The sequence below is a fragment of the Suncus etruscus genome, chromosome 2 (genome assembly GCF_024139225.1).
Source record: "Suncus etruscus isolate mSunEtr1 chromosome 2, mSunEtr1.pri.cur, whole genome shotgun sequence".
NCBI classification, from domain to species: Eukaryota; Metazoa; Chordata; class Mammalia; order Eulipotyphla; family Soricidae; genus Suncus; species Suncus etruscus.
Genome location: NC_064849.1, coordinates 137,151,965 through 137,174,224, shown reverse-complemented (window position 1 = coordinate 137,174,224; position 22,260 = coordinate 137,151,965). Strand labels below are relative to the sequence as shown.

The 22,260-nt window shown below is 38.3% G+C and overlaps 1 protein-coding gene across 1 annotated transcript in view; it reads right to left on the bottom strand.

The window, feature by feature from the left end:
- MSH3 (mutS homolog 3) overlaps positions 1-22,260 on the bottom strand; it is a 173,480-nt gene that overhangs the window by 102,052 nt on the left and 49,168 nt on the right. The window contains exons 9-10 of the mRNA XM_049766040.1: positions 20,543-20,655; positions 15,897-16,011 (exon numbers count right to left, since the gene is read on the bottom strand). Of these exons, the coding sequence (XP_049621997.1) occupies positions 15,897-16,011; positions 20,543-20,655 (228 nt within the window). The remainder of the gene's footprint in view (positions 1-15,896; positions 16,012-20,542; positions 20,656-22,260) is intronic.

The window sequence follows — 22,260 nt, the reverse complement described above, 5'->3', positions numbered from 1 at the left end:
ACATTATTAACTTGGGGGTTTATAAAATTAAACTTTATCAGATTAAGGAAGTTCCTTCCTGGTTCCACTGTGCTGGGTGTATTTAACAAATTATTTTAAATTTGTCAAGAATTTTTCTATGAAGAGATTTATATATTTTTTTTACCTTTCATTAATCATATTGATGAAAAAAATATCTTTCACATCTTTTCTAACATGCTATTTTTGCTCTAGAGCAATGGCTAAAATATATATATAACATTTATATTGTAGCCATTATAGCTACTATATATCTATATAACCTATATATCTATATAATGGTTGAAAAAAATAATTCTGAAATTGGAAATTTGCTATATCTAATAAAATCTTACTTAATCCATCCTAAAGAATAATTCCTGGAGACATAATACAGGGGAGTTAAGGCACTTGCCTTGTATGTAGCTGACCCCTGTTCAAGTCTAGACATCACATATTGTGCCCTCCAGAAACCACCAGGGGTCACTAATGACCACAGAATCAGAAGCAGAGCCTAAACACTATCGTGTGTCCCAGATACAAAAATAAAACAATTTCTAAAAATATATATCGTTTTTTAAAATCCCTTAAATAGTATATTTTTCTTAATCATCTATAAAAATCATTTCAGGAACCAAAAAACCTTTAAGTGAACATATATCAGAATGTTGTGACACATGCATCAAAAATTTAAAAAGCTGGGGCCAGAGAGATAGCACATCAGTAGGGCATTTGCCTTGCTTTATGGCTGACCCAGGAGGGAAACCAGTTTGATTCCCAGAATCCCATATGGTCCCCAGCCTGCTAGGGGCAATTTCTGAGTGCAACGCTGATTGTGGCCCATAAACCAATCAATCAATCAATACATACATACATACATACGTAAATAAATAAATAAATAAACAGTAAAAAGCATTTGCAATTGTCAGAGAGATAGTACAATGGGTAGAGTTTTTGCCAGGAGTGATCCCCAAACATAAAGCCAGGAGTAAGTTCTGAGTCCCACAAGGTTTGATCCTATGGCCCAAAACAAGTCAAAAAATTATATACAAATAATCGTACTTTCATTGAAGGTTTAAATACAAATGAATTTTAAATACACAAAGACAAAATTTACTTTCCAAAGTAATCACCTTGAGATGCTACTACCTTCTGTTTCAAAATGTGAGAATTGTGAAATTATTCTTTTGAAATTATTCTCAAAATAAAATCACATGTCACTCACACAAAATATTACTAACATTTCATTTTTAAGTAAAACAAATGTACCAGGTTTAAGGACCATCTGGTTTAATTAACCTTAATTTTCAATGACATTTTACCAATTTCTAATCAAACTTGTGGTGAAGAATTTCTTCCTCCTTTTTCATTAACTCCATATTTACTAAGAGCCTATTTATTGAGCTATGCTAGATAATAAGCAATGTGAATACATAACTGCTAGACTTCTTTATATTCTTTTATGTTTGGTTCTAAGATAAAAAAGAGAAAAGGAGAGGCCAGAGCGGTGGCACAGTGGTAGGGCATTTGCTTTGCATACAGCTGACCTAGGACATACTATGGTTTGATCCCCCGGCGTCCGATATGGTCCCCCAAGCCAGGGGCGATTTCTGAATGTAGAGCCAGGGGTAACCCCTGAGCATCACCGGGTATGGCCCAGAATAAAAAAAAATTAAATTAAAAAAAAAAGGGAAAAAAGGAAAGGAAGGGAAGGGAAGGGAAGGGAATAGGAAAGGGAAGGGGAAGGGGAAGGGGAAGGGGAAGGGAAAAGGGGAAGGAGAAGGTAAAGAAAAAAGGAGAAAAGAAGAGGAGAGGAGAGAATAGAAAAAGAAAAAAGAGGAATGGATGATCACAGAGGTAGATTAGATTAAATGTTTATAATGAGTTACAAGTAGAGCATGATCTCCTAGCTAATATTAGCACCAAATTGCAAAATGAGAAATGGTCAATTTCACTCAAATTATCAAGTCAGATCATTTCAAAGTAAGTTATTTTAATTTTGCCACAAACACTTTTTTGTTTCTTTCTTTTTGCTATGGGGACAATCCCAGCTCAAGGCTTATTCCTGGCTCTGGCTCTGTGCTCAAGGATCACCTCTGGTGCTACTCACAGGACCACAAGAAGTGCCAGAGATTGAATACTGTAGGCTGTATGCAAGATAGTATCAACCCAAAAAATTTATTTTTTATAATGGTTACTAGTATTTGTACTTTGAATTAGGTATAAGAACAGTTCAATGTTTCAGACATAGATACCCTTATTTCTAAAAATTGTTACTTCTAAAAAAACCTTGAGGATTCCCCACCCCCCCAAAAAAAAAGGTCTTTAGTTCAATGCTAATATTTCACCGCTTGATGACACAAAGACAGAATGTTAATGTATAATTATTAATTGCAAATTCTTGTTTCTTTCATTTAAACTTGCAGGGGTCCTCAAACTTTTTAAACAGGGGGCCAGTTCACTGCCCTTCAGACTGTTGGAGGGCCAGATTATAGTAAAAACAAAAATTATGAACAAATTTCTATGCACACTGCATATATCTTATTTAGAAGTGAAGAAACAAAATGGGAATAAATACAATATGTGGCCCGCGGGCCGTAGTTTGAGGACCATTGATTTAAAGTCTTTTTATCATAAACAAGTTAAAAGACAGGTATCTGCTCATTCATTCTTTTGAGGAATGAAACAACAATCAATTAGCGGGTAATTTCTGCAAGATGTTATTGGTGTTTCAAGTAGTATGAGGTTGAATGCTAAGCTGCTACTACTAATTTATGGCAAACTTTTGCCAAACTGAAACACAGAGATTAACACAGATACCCTATTAAAAATCTTACCATCAACAGAATTCCTCTGCCATTTTCCCCACAAGCCTTTATTGTATTCTTTCCATTCCCACTTCTCTGATTTCATTCCTAAGTCCCAAGCACGTCTATAGATGTATGTACCCTTACCCACTATGCAAACTGTAAAGTGATACTAGCTATCAACCCAAAGGTGTTCCCTCAACATCATTTTTCCCTAAATTTCTTCTTTTGTTATGTAAAAGCCCTCCTGGATTACTGAACCTTCACCGACCCCTGTGGATTTGGATCTGGAGGATAAAGAGTGAGCAGTCCTGGTTTAAGGCAGACACAGGACAGAGAAAGGCTATGAAGCAAAAAGCAGGCTGACTCTGATTAGTCTTTAGACTCACTTGGTTTTATTTCTTTGCTGCTACCCTGTTCATCCCACCCATCCACCTAAAGGTTTAGAAACACAGTTCCTAGGGTGTTCTCACCAACTCTTGGCTTTTTTTTTTTTTTTTACAACCGGTACCTGAACAGAGGGGCCTGAAACCTAGACCCTCAGATTACAAATATTTCTGGCTCCATATAACCATATATATTGTGTCCTTCAAAAATACTATTTGGTTTCATTTAAAATACTGTTTATATATAAATGAAAAGAAAATTTTGAACATTGATACATATTCATATTCATTACTTTACAGTGCACAAATATAACACAATGGTTACACTTGCATGCTGAAGGACAATTAACTGTATTAAAGCAGAATAAATTTACTTTCCCCAGTTATTCAGTTTGATACTGAACACCATGCAGCAGGGCACAAATATACTATGAAAATAGTTTTAAAAAATTTTAAAATAGGGTGCATTTTGGGCATGGAGTGATAGCATAGCGATAGGGCATTTGCCTTCCACATGACCAATCAGGGGCAAACCCAGGTTTGAGTTCTGGCATCCCATATGGTCACCTGAGCCTACCAGGGACGATTTCTGAGTGATGCCAGGTGTAACCTAAAAATAAACCAAAAAAAAAGGGTGCTTTTGTTGTTTTTTTTTGTTTGTTTGTTTTTGTTTTGTGCCATACTCAGCATCGCTCAGGGATTACTCCTGGCTCTGTACTCAAAAATCAGGGTGCATTTTGGTTTTTGGATCACACCCAGCAGCGCTCAGGGGTTACTCCTGGCTCTATGCTCAGAAATTGTTCCTGGCAATCTCGGGGGACTATATGGGATGCTGGGATTCGAACCACTGTCCTTCTGCATGCTAAGGCAAGTGCTTACCTCCATGCTATCTCTTCGGCCCCCAAAAACTCAGGGCGCATTTTGATGTGGGTGCCATCTTGTTGCTGTCAGGACCACCTGACCCAGAAGAGCTCACTGAGGCAAGATAACCCCACTCATGAAAAGCAGAGCCAAAGGAGCCAGACTATTTCATTGCAATTCTCTTAGAGAATGAACCCTAGCACAACATAGAAAACACAACACTATAAGTATGACAATGGGGAAACAACGCAGGCCTCCATCATATATAGAGAATGAATATGGCAACTCTGATGACCCAAAATGTGCCGAGGACCTAGTTAGTCTCAGATAAGTTGTTTATAGAAGCAATATGGAGGATACTCATACAATGCAAAGAAAGCATGGAACAAACTAAACAAATCACAAATAAAAATGAAAAGAATATAAAATAGAAATAAGGAAACTCCAAACTAAAATAACAGGACTGAAAAACTTGGTAAGTGAAATAAAAACCTCACTGGAAAGCCTCTCCAACTGATTAACAGTGGCTGAGAACAAAATCAGTGAGGTGGAAGATGAGATGCTTAACAACTCCATACAACAGAAGAGTCTAGAAAAGAGCCTAAAACAATCAGACAAAGGAAAAAATTCTCAAAGAATGTGAACAAATGAAAATAGAAGTCTTTTATAAACTCAACAGAAACAACATAAAAGTCATTGGAGTCCAAGACACCCAGGAAGAAAATCCCCAGGAAGAATCAACAGTCAAGGATATCATTGCAGAGAAATTCTCAGAGCTAATGAGTACATGCAACAAAATTCTGCATGCCTGAAGAGTACCAGCTGAAAGAGATAGAAAAAAACCACCCCAATATATATCCTAGTTACAATGATAAATTCAACAGATAGAGATAGAATACTGAAAACAGCAAGATCAATAAAAAGAAATTACATTCAAAAGAACATCCTTAAGATTTACAGACCTGTCAAAAGAAAACCTCAAGGCCTGAAGGCAATGGTGGGACATAGTGACAAAACTCAACAAAATGAATGCCTTGCCTAGCATACTTTACCCAGCCAGACACACATTCAGATTTGAAAGAAGCATATATGTACATGGGAACTATTATGCTGAGTGAAATGAGTCAGAGGGAGATAGACACAAAATAGTCTCACTCATCTGTAGGATTTAAGAAAAATAACAGATAATATGGTAAAAATACCCAGAGACAACAGAGATGACATTTGAAAGAGTAGCCCATGATATGAAGTTTTAGATTAGTGAGTGCAGTTAGAGAAGTAACTATACCAATTACTATCATGATAATGGTAGTGAGTGAGAGAAATAGAATGCCTGTCTCAAAGACAGAGAGGGGGTGTGGGAGAAGGGAGTTAAAGGGTACTAGTGGTGGGAAGGTTGCACTGGTGAAGAGAAGTGTACTTTTAAATGACTGAAACCCAACTACAAATATATTTGTAATTATGGTACTTAAATAAATATATTAATAGAAAAATAAAAATGAAGAAAGGAAGCGTATATTGTTTCATGGATAAATGACAGCTCAGAAATTTACAGACTAAAAACTAGACTTAAATGAGAAACTGAAAGTATACTTTAAGACAAGAAAGACCAACAGACACACAAAACTACATAAAGATGGCACTAAATCCCATGACAATGATCTCACTCAATGGACTAAATAAACTACTTAAAAGACACAGAGTAGCAAAATGGATCAAAAAGCTGAATCCAACATTCTGCTACCTACAAGAAACACATTTGTTTTGAATAGTCAAAACAAACATAGACTCAAAATCAAAGGTTGAAGGAAAATCATCCAAGCACACAACTCCCTTAAAAAAGCTGGAGTAGCCATATTAATATCAAATGACAAAAAATATTAGACTTAAAAAGTTTTAAGGAACAAGAATGATCATTTCATAATAATCAAGATATATGTACAATAGAAAGAAATTACACACCTAAACATAAACATACCCAATGAAGGACCAGTAAAATATTTAAAACAATTATTGACAAATCTTAAAGAAGACATACACAGCAACAAAATAATAGTGGGAGGCCTGAACACTGTCCTGACACCCCTTGATAGATCAACCAGGCAGAAACTTAATAAGGATATTCTAGTTCTGAAAGGAGAAATGGAAGAAAGTGGACTAGTAAATATCCTCCACCCCCAGAAATTTGGATACACATTCTTCTTCAATGCACCTGGGTCATTCTCCAGTATAGACCACATGCTGGCCCATAAAATATACTTCCATAAAATCAAGAGGATAGAAACTGTACAATCTATCTGCTCAGATCACAATGCATTGAAAGTAGAAGTGAATTACAAAGAGACACAGCAGAAAAACTTTAACACCTGGAAATTTAACAGTTCACTGCTGACCAACCAGTGGGTCAGAGATGAAATCAAAAAAGAAATAAAAAGGTTCCGGGAAAGAAACGCAAATGAAGACACAAATTATCAGAATTTATGAGACACCACAAAAGCGGTATTAAAAATAAATTTTATAGCATTGCAAGCACACATCAGGAAGGAATAAAAGGGCCTGCATATTAGTTCGAATCCCGGTGTCCCATATGGTCCCCTGTGCCTGCCAGGAGCTATTTCTGAGCAGACAGCCAGGAGTAACCCTTGAGCAACGCCAGATGTGGCCCAAAACCCAAAAAAAAAAAAAGGGGGGGGGGCTACATAAATGACTTAATGGCACAGCTTATAAAATCAAAAAGTGATAAACAAACCAAAAGAGGTAGGCAGAGGAAATAACAAAGTTTAGAGCAGAAATCAATAAAGTGGAAATTCAAAAACAATTCGCAAGATCAAGGAAAAGCAAAAGTTGGTTCTTTGAAAAAATAAACAAGGTCTATAAAACACTAGCAATACTCACAAAGAGGCAAAGAGAAAAACTTAATAAACCAGAGCAGAATGAAAAGGGGGAGATTGATACAGATTAGAGAGAGATTCAAAGTGTAATCAGAGACCACTTTAAGAAATGCTATATCACAAAACATGAGAACCTGGAAGAAATGGATAAATTTTTGGACTCTTACAATCTTCCATGGTTGAACCAAGATGATCTAGCATATCTAAACAGCCCCATCAATACTGAGGATATTAAAATAATAATTAAAAGTCTTCCCAAAAACAATAGCCCAGAACCAGATGGATTCACTAACCATTTCTTTCAAATCTTTCAAAAGGAACTACCACCAATACCTTCAGACTCTTCTGAGGAAACTGAAGAAACAGAAACTCTCAAACAGTTTTTACTACACTAAAATCACCCTGATACCAAAAGCAGATAGAGACACTGCAAAACAAACAAAAAACTATAGATCAATATCCATGATGAATACAGATGCATAGATTCAACAAAATCTTAGCAAATAGGATCCAATGCTTCATCGAGAATTTCATACACCATAACAAAGTAGGTTTCATTCCGGAGATGCAAGGATGGTTTAACATACATAAATCTATTAACATAATACACCAAATCAACAAGAGAAAAAAATTAAAATCATATGATCATACCAATAGATGCAGAGAAAGCAGAGATGCAGAGAAAGCATTTGATAAGATCCAACACACATTCGTGATAAAAACTCTCAACAAGACAAGAATGGAAGAAACTTTTCTCAATACAGGTGAATTTATCACAAAACCATGGTGAATATTAAAAGCCTTTCCTCTAAAATCTGATACAATGGAGCCAGAGAGATAGCATTTATCACAAAACCATGGTGAATATTAAAAGCCTTTCCTCTAAAATCTGATACAATGGAGCCAGAGAGATAGCACAGTGGTATGGCATTTGCCTTGCATGCAGCTGACCCAGGAGGAACCCGGTTCAATTCCTGGCATCGCCTATGGTCCCCCAGCCTGCCAAAGATGATTTCTGAGTGCACAGCCAGGAGTAAACCCTGAGCACTGCTGGGTGTGGCCCAAAACCAATGAATCAATCAATAAATAAAGTTTAAAAAAATAAAATAAAATCTAGTACAAGACGAGGCTGCCCCCTCTCACCACTCCTAAGTAACATAATACTGGAAGTACTCGTCATAGCAATTATACAGAAAAAGATATCAAGGGGATCCAGATAGAAAAGGAAGAAGTTAAGCTCACACTATTTGCAGATGACATGATACTCTATTTAGAAAACTCTAAAGACTCAATCAAAAAAACCTCTAAAAAGGGACCGGAGATGGGGCTGGAGAGACAGCACAGAGGTAAGATGCTTGCCTTGCATGCAGAAGGACATTGGTTCAAATCCCGGCAACCCATATGGTCCCCTGAGCCTGCCATGAGTGATTTCTGAGCGTAGAACTAGAAGTAACCCCTTAGCGCCGCTGGGTGTGATTCAAAAAGCAAACAAAAGGAGGAGCGTGGAGAAATAGTATGGAGGTAGAGCATTTGCCTTGCATGCAGAAGGATGGTGGTTCAAATCTCGGCATCCCATATGTGCATATGGTCCCCCGAGCCTGCCAAGAGCGATCTCTGAGTGTTGAGCCAGGAGTAACCCCTGAGCACTGCTGTGTGTGCCCAAAAAACCAAAAAAAAAAAAAAAAAAACCTAAAAAAATAATAGTTTCAATTAGCAAAGTGGCAGGCTACAAAATTAACATGCAAAAATCAATGGCTTTTGGAGCTGGAGCGGTTGCACAAGAAGTAGGGTGTTTGCCTTGAACATGCTAATGTAGGATAGACCATAATTTGATCCCCTGGCATTGCATATGGTCCCCACTGCCAGCCAGGAATGATTTCTGAGTGCATAGCCAGGAGTAACCTCTGAGTGTCACCAGGTGTGAAACCCCGCCCCCCCCCCCAAATCAATGCCTTCGTACACACATATAATGATAGAAAAGAAATAGACCTTTAAAAAAAAATCCCATTCCCAATAGTGCCCCAGAAACTCAAATACCTTGATTGGAGTTAACTAAAGAGTTGAAGAATTATACAAAGAAAATTACAAAACACTGATTCAAGAAATAAAAGAGGACACAAGGAAATGGAGACACACACCCTGTTCATGGATTGGGAGAATTAACATCATTAAAATGGCAATACTTCCCAAAGCATTGTACAGATTCAATGCAATTCCTCTAAGGATATCCATGACATTCTTTAAAGAAGTAGATCATAAACTCTTGAAATTCATTTGGAACAAAAAATGCCCCAAAATAGCTAAAGCAACCCTTAGGAAAAAGAAGATGGGAGGCACCACTTTCTGCAACTTTAAATTGTATTACAAAGCAATTGTCATTAGAACAGCATGGTCTTGGAATAAAGACAGATCCTCAGATCAGTGGAATAGACTTGAGTATTCAGAGAATGTTCCCCAGGCATACAATCAACAAATCTTTGATAAAGGGGCAAGAAATACAAAATGGAGCAAGGAAAGCCTCTTCAACAAGTAGTGTTGGTACAACTAGTTAGCCACTTGCAAAAAAAGTGAACTCAGAGCACAGTCTAACACCACACAGAAAGGTCAAATCCAAATGAATTAAAGACCTTGGTATCAGGCCCGAAACCATAAGGCAGGGGTCTCAAACTCAATTTACCTGGGGGCTGCAGGAGGCAAAGTCAGGGTGAGACAGGGCCGCATAAGGAATTTCACAAAAAAAAATGTCCTCAAACGTCATTATTAACAGTTTTAATTATTTTTTCTGAACATGAATAGAACATTGAGTGAAGATCATGAACGGTTCTTCTGAACATGGCATCTTTTGCCTATTCCTTGCTGCCAGAGACTTGACAGCGCTTCTTCTCACAAATCTGAACCACATTTGGCTTTAGAGAGGAAGCAGTTGAGACCCTCAGTATGGCTTGAAGATGATCACCATTAAGTCTAGACCTGTACTTTGACTTATTGAAATTCAATGTGAAGAATAACTTTTCACACAAATATGTGCTCCCAAAAAGGCACATGGTGCGCTTGAACATTTGGGAAAGTTCAGGGAAGCTGGGGCAATGCTCTCAAAAATTACCCATGCATGTCTACTTTTCCACTAATCTCCCTGAACTTGGCTTTGAGATCAGAGTTGCATTGCAGGTCAATGAGCTCCATTTGAAGCACAGGAGGGCCATCTTGCACATCAAAGGAAAAGGGGTCCACAAAATTTGGAAAGTGGCTCTGTGCTTTTTGAAGTCTGCAAATCTGTGATCAAATTCCTTCTCTAGCTTAAAAATAGCATCAACATATTTCTCACCACTGAATGGTATGCCTGCATCCACAAGTTCCTTGCATGCTAGAAAATGGCAAAGGTTTGTCTGAGAGAGCTGGGATTTCCATAACACAAGTTTTGTGGAGAATGCTTTCACATTGTCATAGGCAACACTGATAAGCTGCCTTGGGCCTTGTAACATCTTGTTTAGTACATTCAGCTTATGTGTGATGTCAACAAGAAAAGCTAAGTCTGGGCCCAGAGAGATAGCACAGTGGTGTTTGCCTTGCAAGCAGCCGATCCAGAACCTAAGGTGATTGGTTCAAATCCCAGTGTCCCATATGGTCCCCCGTGCCTGCCAGGAGCTATTTCTAAGCAGACAGCCAGAAGTATCTCCTGAGCACCACCAGGTGTGACCCAAAAACCAAAAAAAAAAAAAAAAAAAAGCTAAGTCCATGAGCCATTTGTGATCACTCAACTCAGAAACAGCATTCCCACCCTTCTCCATGAAGGCTTTCACTTCTTCTCTCAACTCAAAAAATCTTTTCAGGACATTTCCCCTGCTGAGCCAACGTGCCTCGGTAAAATAGAGCACACCTCCATATTCTGTTTGTTTGGTTTTGGTTTTGGGGCCACACCCATTTGACGCTCAGGGGTTACTCCTGGCTATGCGCTCAGAAATCGCCCCTGGCTTGGGGGACCATATGGGACGCCCGGGGAACGAACCGCGGTCCGTCCTGCGCTAGTGCTTGCAAGGCAGACACCTTACCTCTAGCGCCACCTTCCCGGCCCCAAATCTCAATATTCTGACTCCATTTCCTCTAAAACAGCACAGAACCTCCTGTGCTTTAAGCCCCTGGATCTGATTTGGTTGATGCATTTCACAACAGACATCACATTGTCACACGGCAGGCATTTACTACAAAGGTCCTGCTGATGGATAATGCAGTGAAGAGCAATGGCCTTCTCTATACCCTCCTCTTCAAGTTTTTTTTGAACAAGTGCCACCAGTCCATTTTTCCTCCCTGTCATCGACGGTGCTCCATTGGTTATTCCAACAAACCCCTTACATGGCAAACCTGCATTCTCAATGGCATCACACAGATGCCAAAATATCTCATTAGCGGTGGTCTGTCCATGCATTGGAATTATTGTGAGCAGCTCCTCTGTCATTTCAAAACTGCAATCAATAACACGGACATAAATTGTGAGCTGCGCAGTGTCTGTTATATCTGTGCCCTCGTCAAGAGCAACTGAGTATGCATCAAAACATTTTGCTTTCTCACACAGTTGATGATAAATGTCACTTGACATGTCAGAAATGAGCTCTGCCACAGTGTTGGCAGAAAGGCTGATTTTGCTAAACTGACCTTTCTTTTCCAGACAGATAATACTTGCAGCCTATAACATGCATTTTTTTTAACAAACTCTCCTTTTGTGAATGGTTTCCCTGCCTTAGCAATCATCTCACTAACCATGTAACTAGCTTCGACTGATGCAACATTCTCTTTGGTTGCTTTCTTGAAGAAATCTTGTTGCCTCATTAGACATGCTTTAAGACTGGCAACCCACTTGGCTCTCTCATTTCCTTGATATTTTTCACATTCCTCAGCATGTTTAGTTGAATAATGGCGTTTCAAGTTGTATTCCTGTGCACTGCAACTTTCTCTGAGCAAATAAGACATGTGGGGATGCCCCTGTGCTCAACAAAGAATTACTGCGTCTCCCACTTTTCCTGAAATTGTCTGTGCTCGTCATCAATATTCCTCTTCACTGTAGGCTTTGATGAAGTCATGATGAAGGTATGACAAAATCTAATTCTGTAATAAACTTCTCTCCCTTAGGCCTCCAATAATGTTAAGGGACAGCGGGCAGAAGCAGTGGAAATGACGTCTGCGCTAGGCACAAAGTGTTCGCGATTATTCGATTATTCACTTATCGAATATTCGCAATAAAAAATCGCATTAGTAAACAAAATCGCAAAAAATCGCATTAAACATTTGCATACCCCGAACGGAACTGCGTGGGGTATGCAAATGTTTAATGTGATCTTTTTCTTACTAATATGATATTTATTGTGATTATTCGGTAAGCAAATAATCGCAAGTTCTGCAATATCTGAAGGCATGGCGATCCCTGCCATAAGATATATAGAACAACATGGAGTGTTTACGTAGGTAAAACACTCCATGACACTGAGACTAAAGGCATCTTCAAGGAGGAAAGAGCACTCTCCAAAAAAAGTGGAAGCAGAGAAAACCAAATGGGACTACATTAAACTGAGAAGCTTCTGCAACTCAAAGAAAATAGTGACTAGGATACAAAGGCCACCCAAAGAATGGAAGAAACTATTCACCCAATACCCATTAGATAAGGGGCTAAGATATAAGGTACTGACAAAACTTAACAACATTAACAAAAAATTCTAACCCTATCAAAAATTGGGGAGAAGAAATGAATAGATACTTCCTCAAAGGAGAAATACCAAAAGACACATGAAAAAGTGCTTCACATCACTAATCATCAGGGAGATGCAAATCAAAACAACAATGAGGTTCTATCTCATGCCACAGAGACTGTCACACATTAGAAAGAAAAATCAGGGCCCGGAGAGATAGTACAGCGGCGTTTGCCTTGCAAGCAGCCGATCTAGGACCAAAGGTGGTTGGTTCGAATCCCGGTGTCCATTTTGGTCCCCCGTGCCTGCCAGGCGCTATTTCTGAGCAGACAGCCAGGAGTAACCCCTGAGCACCGCCGGATGTGGCCGAAAAACCAAAAAAAAAAAAAAAAAAAAAAATCAGGGGCCGGAGAGATAGCATGGAGGTAAGGTGTTTACCTTTCATGCAGAAGGTCATTGGTTCGAATCCCGGCGTCCCATATGGTCCCCTGTGCCTGCCAGGAGCGATTTCTGAGCACGGAGCCAGGAAAAACCCCTGAGCACTGCCGGGTGTGACCCAAAAACCAAAAAAAAAAAAAAAAAAAAAAAAAAAGAAAGAAAGAAAAATCAGTGCTGATGGGGATGGGTAAAAAGGAAATCTCATTTCTAGAATACAATATGGAGATTCCTCAAAAAACTGAAAATTGAACTCCCATATAATCCAGCAATACCACTCCTAGGGATATGCCCTAGAAACACAAAAACACAATAAAAAATGCCCTCTGCACTCCTATGTTTATTGCAGTGCTATTTATAATAGCCAAAATCTGGGGGGGAAAACAGATTCCCAACAACAGGTGAGTGGCTAAAATAACTGTGGTATATAGACACAATGGAATACTATACAGCCATCAGGAAAAATGAAGTCATAAAATTTTCCTATACATAGATGGACATGGAAACTATTATGCTGAGTGAAATGATTCAGAGAGATAGAGATAGAGAATAGACTCACTCATCTGTGGTACTTAAAAAAAAATAAAAGATAGTATGGTGATAATACCCAGAGATAATAGAGATGAGGGCTAGAAGGACTGGCCACAATATGAAGCTTACCACAAAGACTGGTGAGTTCAGTTAGAGAATAACTACACCAACAACTATCATGACAATGCTACTGAGTGAGAAATAAAATGCCTGTCCTTGGGCCTGAGCGTTGGCACTAGCGGTAAAACATCTGCCTTGCAAACGCTAACCTAGGACGAACTGAGGTTCAATCCTCTGGCGTCCCTTATGGTTCCCCAAGCCAGGGGTGATTTCTGAGCGCATAGCCAAGAGTAGCCCCTGAGCATCACCGGGTGTGGCTCCAAAACAAAAAAAAAAAAAAATCCTGTCCTTGAAGACAGGCATGTGGGTGGGGGTGGGGGTGGGTAGTTGAGAGGCACTGATGGTGGGAAGGTTGCACTGGTGAAGGGGGGGTTGTACTTTTTATGACTGAAACCCAACCAACTACAAACATGTTTGTAACCATGTGCCTAAATAAAGATATTTTTTTTAAATATATTTAAAATATGGGGCTGGAGAGATAGCACAGCAGTAGAGCATTTGCCTTGCATGCAGAAAGATGGTGGTTTGAATCCCGGCATCCCATATGATCCCCTGAGCCTGCCAGAAGCTATTTCTGAGCGTAGAGCCAGGAGTAGACCCTGAGTGCTGCCAGGTGTGACCCAAAAACCAAAATATACATAAATATATTAATAAATAATAAATACTTATAACATTATTAATTATTAAATTAATAGTACATTATTTAATAAATAAATTGATCATAATTATTATGCATGATATATATGGCCCCCCCAAGACAGGAGCTATTTCTGAGCGCATAGCCAGGAGTAACCCCAGTGTCACTGGGTGAGGCCCCCCAAAATAAATAAAAATACACAATACTAATATCATTCAATTAATATAATAATATAATTCAATTAGTTTTATATATCATTGATTTATTTATTAATTATTAATTTTAATAACATTATTATTGTATTAATAATTAGTTTTGATTTTAAGTCAAATATTAATTATATGAATATATTTTAATAATGATGAAATTATTAATGAAAATTGTTTTAAAATAATAATCATATGCTTTGATCCGTCAAGAAGCTACCTGTAATTGGAGAAATAGCTGAATGGGCTGAGCACATGCTTTGAGTGCTGGAAACTGGAGGTCAATCCCCTGCACCAAGTGGTTCCCTGAGTACTGCCAAGAGTGACCTCCAAGCAGATGGAGGCATACCAATAGTAGTAGCATATGACTAGGAATGACTATTCACCAGGTATGACTCAAAAAAGAAAAAGAAAGTCTGTGTTAGTTTCTATCTTATCTCCAACTTTATAGTCTACGATATAAAAATAAAACCAATACATACTTATTAGTACTGCCATTTGTTATTTTATTGTGAAGCTAGAGTTCAAGGCCTCACAAATGCAAGGCATATTTATTAATAAATAAATCAATGATTGATATATATTCTAGTCCTTAATATTTGATTTCAATTTTGAATACATATTAATTTATCATAAAACTAGATTTGTATTCGAAACTCTAATATGTTAAGTATCAGAAGTAAAAATTATCTATCAATATTTTTATATCCTTTATTAAGATTTTTTTTAACTGTAGTAAATAGCAAATCCAGGGCCTCACACATACAATGCAAGTGCAATTGCTGAACTACAACCCAGTCTGAAGACTATTCTTCTTTTTTTTTTTTTGGTTTTGGGGTCACATTTGGCAGTGCTCAGGTGTCACTCCTTGCTCCGGGCTCAGAAATCGCCCCTGGCAGGCTCAGGGGACCACATGGGATGCCAGGATTCGAACCACCGACCTTCTGATTGCAAGGCAAACGCCTTACCTCCATGCTATCTCTCCGGCCCCTGTCTGAAGAATATTCTTTTGCTCTTGGACATGGGGATATCTGTTGGGTCCCACCTAGCAATGCTCAGGGTCTACTCCTAACTCTGCATTCATGGATCATTCCAAGTAGGGCTTCAGGTTACCAGGAATCAAACCTGGCTGAGCTACATGCAATCTGTAGCTATACTATCTCTCTAATCACTCAGAATATTCTAAATATTCTTTAACAGCATCCTTTTTCAATAATGATGAACAAAAACAGTTCAACCTTGCCCTCTAGCAATAACAGATATACTTTGGAGTATGGTACATATCAAATTCTATTTAAAAATATTCTTACTATAATAACCTTTAATAATTTTTCAAAAATCACTTACTTGGGTTGAGAGAGCATCTTTTCCAAGTTAAATTCTTTGAGGTATCTTATTATGGCAGCCAAAGAGCAAATCACAGGTTTTTCCAAGTTAATGATGTCAGAAAATCCCTGAGAACCTTAAAATCAGAATATATACCTTCATCAAAATTTCACCAGTACTAAAAACAAATCTTAAGTTAATAAAATTTACTCTATGGTTATTATAGCAATAATATAGACAATGACAACAAAAATCTGCCCTTTGGAAGAAAGTAAGAAAAATAAAAAAGCCTAGGGTGGAAACAAAGGGAATTTGTTCTCTGATGGCTCAATGAGCCTCTTTTTTGAAAAACAATGAAGGAACTTTTTCAGAATATAAATGTGCACCTCCTTTGACACAATAATGACTTCAAATATACATCAAAAATGTACAGGCAAGAAAATGGGTTAAAAATCTTATTAACAAAAAGGATAATCTAATGAACATCAATAAAAAAAAAGTCAAATACATGTTAGTATTTGGACTGTCAAACATCTAACTAATAGGATTGACTTAGAGCTCTTTGTACTGCTATGAAAAATTCTCAATAATATTGTCAAGGAAGAGGAAAATGGAGGTTATATGATAATTCTTACCTCTCACCAGGAATATTGCAAACGCTTTCCTTCTAGTCTTCCAATATCATCTTTGTATTCTAAATGTTATTTACAACAGAGCATCCAAAGGAATTTTTTTTGGAGGGGGCCACACCTGACAGCCCTCAGGGGTTACACCTGGTTCAGAGCTTAGAAGTCACTCCTGGCAGGCTGGGGAGACGATATGGGATGCTGGGAATAGAACTGGGATCTGTCCTGTGTTGGCTGCATGCAAGGTAAATGTCCTATGGCTGTGCTATCGTTCTGGCCCCCCAAAGAAATCTTTTTAACACGTTAAACTTTGCATAGAAATCCTCCAACATACCCCAATTCATTGAAACAAGAAATGCAAGTTCTGGGGCCGGAGTGATAACACAGTGGTAGGGGGTTTGCCTTGCACGCGGCTGACCCAAGACTGACCTCGGTTCGATCCCAGGCATACCATATGATCCCCTAAGCCAGGAGTAATTTCTGAGTGCAAAGCCAGGAGTAACCTCCTGAGCGTCACTGGGTGTGCCCCCCCCCCCCAAAAAAAAAGAACTGTAATTTCTTAGTGGCCTGTTACAAAGTTGGTTAAGCTTTTTCCACTCAAAATCTCTTTTTTTAAAAAATATTTCTTTTTTAAAACACAACATGGACAAAAAACATAGGAAAAGCAGAAACATCTAAGACTCAGTTACATGGTTGATTCTGAACATGCTACCTAAGATTTTGCGACCCTCACATTCACTTATTTAACCCCATATGAAATTATGGCCCAGAGTTTGAGAAGCTAGGATTGGTCAGGAATATGGTTCCTAGCCTTGTACGTGTGAAACCCTGAGTTCAATCCCTGGCAATGCAAAAAGAAAAAAGGCAGCAACAATATAAAGTTAGTATCTACAGACTACAGACTATCTTGCGTTCCATCTCTTTACCTTACAGAACTCATCCCCTAAAAATCTTCCCTTAAAACAATTTTACACTAAATAGGCTCCTTGCCACACCTTAAACATGCCAGGCACTTAAGATATTTATGTAATATTCTCTGTCTGAAATATTCTTCCTTTCCCCATTAGCTCCTCATTTTGTTCAAGTGTCATCTTCTCAGTGAACCCTTTCTTCACAAAGTTACCCATTTTTTTCCTTCCTTATTTCCTTTACAGTACTCATTTACTTTTTTTTTTTTTTAGAAGGCGGAGTTTCCCTTGCCATTTTGAGAGCCCCCAGAACCTGATAGCACCCATGAGACTGTAGGTTTTGAGATCAACCCTAGGGCCCTGGGCTTGTCAGACATGCGTTCCAGCCATTGGTGCTTTCTCTTAAGAGCCAGCATTTAAATCACCTTCAAATGTGCTATCTAATTTAATCATTCTTCTCCCACAACTTGATTATAAATTCCAGAAGGGCAAGAAATTTTTTCATTCTTTAGTTTATAGTAATGCCTCAAATCTGATAAGTATTCATTATAAATAGTTAAAAGAAGGGGTGGAGCGGTGGCGCAGGCCATAGGCATCTGCCCTGCACGTGCTAGCCTAGGACGAACCCTGGTTCAATCCCCCAGTGTCCCATATGATCCCCCAACCCAGGAGCAATTTCTGAGCACAGAGCCAGGTGTAACCCCTGAGTGTCACCGGTGTGGTAAAAAAAATAAAATAAAAACAGGGGGCTGGAGTGACAGTACAGCAAGTAGGGAGCTTGCCTTGTACACAGCTGACCTAGATTCAATCTTTGGCATTCCTTATGGTCCCTAAGCACAAGAATTCTTGAGTGCAGAGCCAGGAGTAAGCCCTGGGCATTGATGGATGTGATAATCCTCTGCCCACCCCATACCCAAAAATAATAAATCCAGGACTAGGGTGAGAATACTCTATGTAGGACACTTGCCTTGTACGTAGCAAACCCAGATTTGAAACTCCAGCTCCACAAGCAGTCCCCCAAGTGCTACCTGTAGTGACTCCTGAGCCAGGAGCAAGCAAGCCTTAGCACAGCAGGCTGTGTACCAAACACCACTCCACCATAACAACTCCATTACATTCTATAAACAAATTTACGGAAACAGAATTAAACATGCATGTTTATATATGTAGATTTGAACATTAGCTAATCCTTAAAGAAATCTATCAAACTGTAATGGCAAGAGCAGGGGTAAGCTTGAAGCTAAGGAACTTTACTTTATCCTTTATGCATAATATGGTTTGGGGGCCAAATAGTTTTTATAAAACAAAGTATAGAGAAAAGACTTAATAAAAACCTTTCCTATTTGACTGCAGACTTTTCACTCTGTTCCCTAGGAAACCTGATAAAAAATTAAATGCCAAAATGTTAGGAAATAGCACTGGGCATGATAAAAATGCCTAAAATCAATAAATTGCAGCTAAACTGGAGGAATAATACCTAATTCTAGGAATTTGTAGTTTCTGAATTTATACTCCAGATTTTTTTTTATAAAATCTTTGAACTTAGTGTGCTCTTTGTAGAAATTTCTACAAGTGACATCAGTTTCTATGGGATCCTATAGGGACAGCTAATCTAGAAACCCTAGGCCAGCCAGTTCTTCCACTTCCCAATCAAAGTCTCCCTTCTGCACAGCTGCACTCTGCCTAAGAAAGGGGGAAAATAACTTTCCTTTTACGGACTGTAACAGATGCTGTAGGGACAACATCCCAGCAAGAGGAACATGCAGCCACCACCAGATTAGACTTTCTGTCTCAGATTATTCCTTCTACATGAATCTGAGGCCAAGAATGGCTTACAGTAGTCTCATAACTAGATTTTATCCTCAAATGACATTGAAGTAACCAAATGCTGGGACTGGAGCAATAGCACAGCAGGTAAAGTACTTGCTTTGCAAACAATCAACCTGTATTTGATCCCTAGCATCCCATATGGTCCCGCAAGCAGGCCAAGAGTGATTTCTGAGCACAAAGCCAACAGAAACCTTTGAGCATTGCCAGGTGTAACCCCAAACAAAACAAAAAAATAAATTAATCCCTTAGTGACATCACAGACTGCTATCCAAAGAGGGTTATCCTTTAATGCTTGATTCAATTTGGTAAAAACATTATAAGATTAGGAGGGTTAAGGAGAGAAATGCTAACAAGACATTGATGGCTTGGTTGAGAACAGACCCAAAGAGAAATTAATCAATTTATGGTTTAATGCTCTGTACCACTTCATATAAAATGGACTATGGGCAATGAAGGGGTCCAGATCAAATCAGACACTAAAACCAACTGTGAATTTAAAAAAATATGGTAAGGGCCAGAGTGATACACAGATGTAGGGTGCTTCCCTTGTGCACAGCCAACCTGGGGTTTGATTCCCAACATCCCATGTGGTCCCCCTAGCTTGTCAAAAGCAATTTCTCTTTTTTGGTTTTGGTTTTGGTATTTTTTGGTTTTTGAGTCACACCCAACAGTGTTCAGGGGTTATTCCTGGCTGTACGCTCAGAAATCGCTCCTGGCAGGTTCAGGGGACCATATGGAATGCTGGGATTCAAACCACCATCCTTCTGCATGCAAGGCAAACACCCTACCTCCATGCTATCTCTCCGGCCCCAAAAGCGATTTCTGAGCATAGAGCAGTAGTAACCCCTAATTGCTGGCAGGTGTGGACCAAAAACCTAAAAAAAATTGGTTAAATGACATTTTTAAAAAGTCATAATTAAGATGCTCTGACATGCTTTATTTTGGCAGTCAGCCTTATGAATGCTAGCCTCTTTCATCAGGGGATTTATGCAGTATTCTAGAAAACTGCAAAGAAAATAATGAACCATCTAGTAAAAAAGGCAAAGAGAGAATATGGTCAGTAACTCTTTCCACTCTGATAAATATGTCAAAATATCAAATTCCTAAATGATCATAACCACAAAGTAGCTGTAACTATTGTTAGTGAGTGTTAAAACAATGTACTCTTTTCTTCTTCCAATTATTTTTTGAGAGCTTTCTAATTTAACTTGCATTAAATTAAATGTCAAACTTATACCTTTAAGCAAATCTCAACTAGTTAAATTTGGGGACTGATAGCTAACATGTATGTATATTTATTTACCTTTAACGTCAACGACCTCTTTTGCATAAAACTCTGTAACTGCCTGGAATGCATGACTATATTCAAAATACATGTCATCCATCCTTTCTACTCGAATTCTGTCATCCCGCACACTGAAAGATGAAAAAAAAAGAAATATCAGAGAGAATTAATCATAACCTTGAAATATGTATAGTTAGGCTTTGGGCCCAACCCCTCCATCACTCCTCAAAAACTGAAGCTTCATTCTATATTTTCTCCTCCGTTGAAAGAATAAGATATAATGTTTTTTATAAAATAGGCCTATTCCATAAAATAAAGTTAATATTTTATTAGTGACATTTTATAATACCTAGAATACTATGAGTATGATATATATACTATATATATGTATATATATATATTATTGAATATTCAGGTCAAGTATTTGCATTAATGGATAAAGAAAGGAAGAAAATAAGCATAATTGAAATTTGTATTGTATCTTTGCCTGATTCATTTTTGCTGAGTCCTTTTTACACCCACTCCTAATTAGACAACAGATTCCTTAAAGTGTTTCTGTAGTTTTTAAAGACAAACATATATTTTTATTCAAATACAGAAACAAATTTCTTGTCATTCTTGCTGAGATGTAAATTTTCTTTCACCTTTTCTGCTTTCTTGAATCCCCATTTCCCTCTCTTTCATTATCCCTATTCCCAACTGCTTTTATAGCCTAGATGAAACTTTTATTTCTTGAAAAGTTCTTATGAACACATACAAGTATGTCATACATATAAATATTCATATACATATTTTATTTTATAAAAATGGAAGCCTTACAGTAAATTTTCTGCAACTTGCATTTATCACCAATAACTTCTTTGTTTTGGGTTAACACCCAGTGATACTCAGGAATTACTCGTGGCTCTGTTGCTCAGAAATCACTCCTGGCAGGCTTGGGGGACCATATGGGATGCCAGGGATCGAAACTAGGTCAACTGCATATAAGGCAAATGTCCTACCCACTGTGCTATCACTCTGGCCTATAGAAATAACTTTTATATATCCCTTCCGGTAAGGATCAGAGAGCTAGTACAGCAAGTAAGACACTTGCCTTGCACATAGTAACCTAGGTTCAATCCCCAGTACCCCATATGGTCTCCAGAGCCTGAGAGGAATGAACCCTTAGTGCAGAGCCAGGAGCAAGCCCTGAGCACTACCAGGTGTGGGGACAAAAAGAAGAAATCCCTCCATATAAAATAATTCACTTGCAGATAGATAGTACAGAAGATTTTATCTGGTGGCTCTAAGAATAAATATTTAAAAAAAATTTTTAGCATCTATTGTGCAAGCAAGCACAACTATGCAAACCTGGTTCAATCTCTGACATCACGTATGGTCCACTGCAGCCCATCTTTCCTTCCTTTCCCTTCCTTATAAAACCCTTTTCTGTGACCCTGAAGTGGAGATAGGAGATGACTGTTTTGAGGACACAAGTCCATCATCTTCCACCTGCCAGCTTGTAGCCATTAAAACTCTTGTAACTATCATAAAGTCACTTCTTTAATGAGTCCTCAAGTGAAAACAAAACTGAACCTTCATAATGACACTTACACTTTTTTCTTGTTGCTGTTATTATATTTGTTTGTTTGTTTGTGGGCCATACCCAACAGCACTCAGGGGTTACTCCTGGCTCTGCACTAGAAATTACTTCTGGTGAGCCCAGGAAACATGAGATGCAGTGGATCAAATGTGAG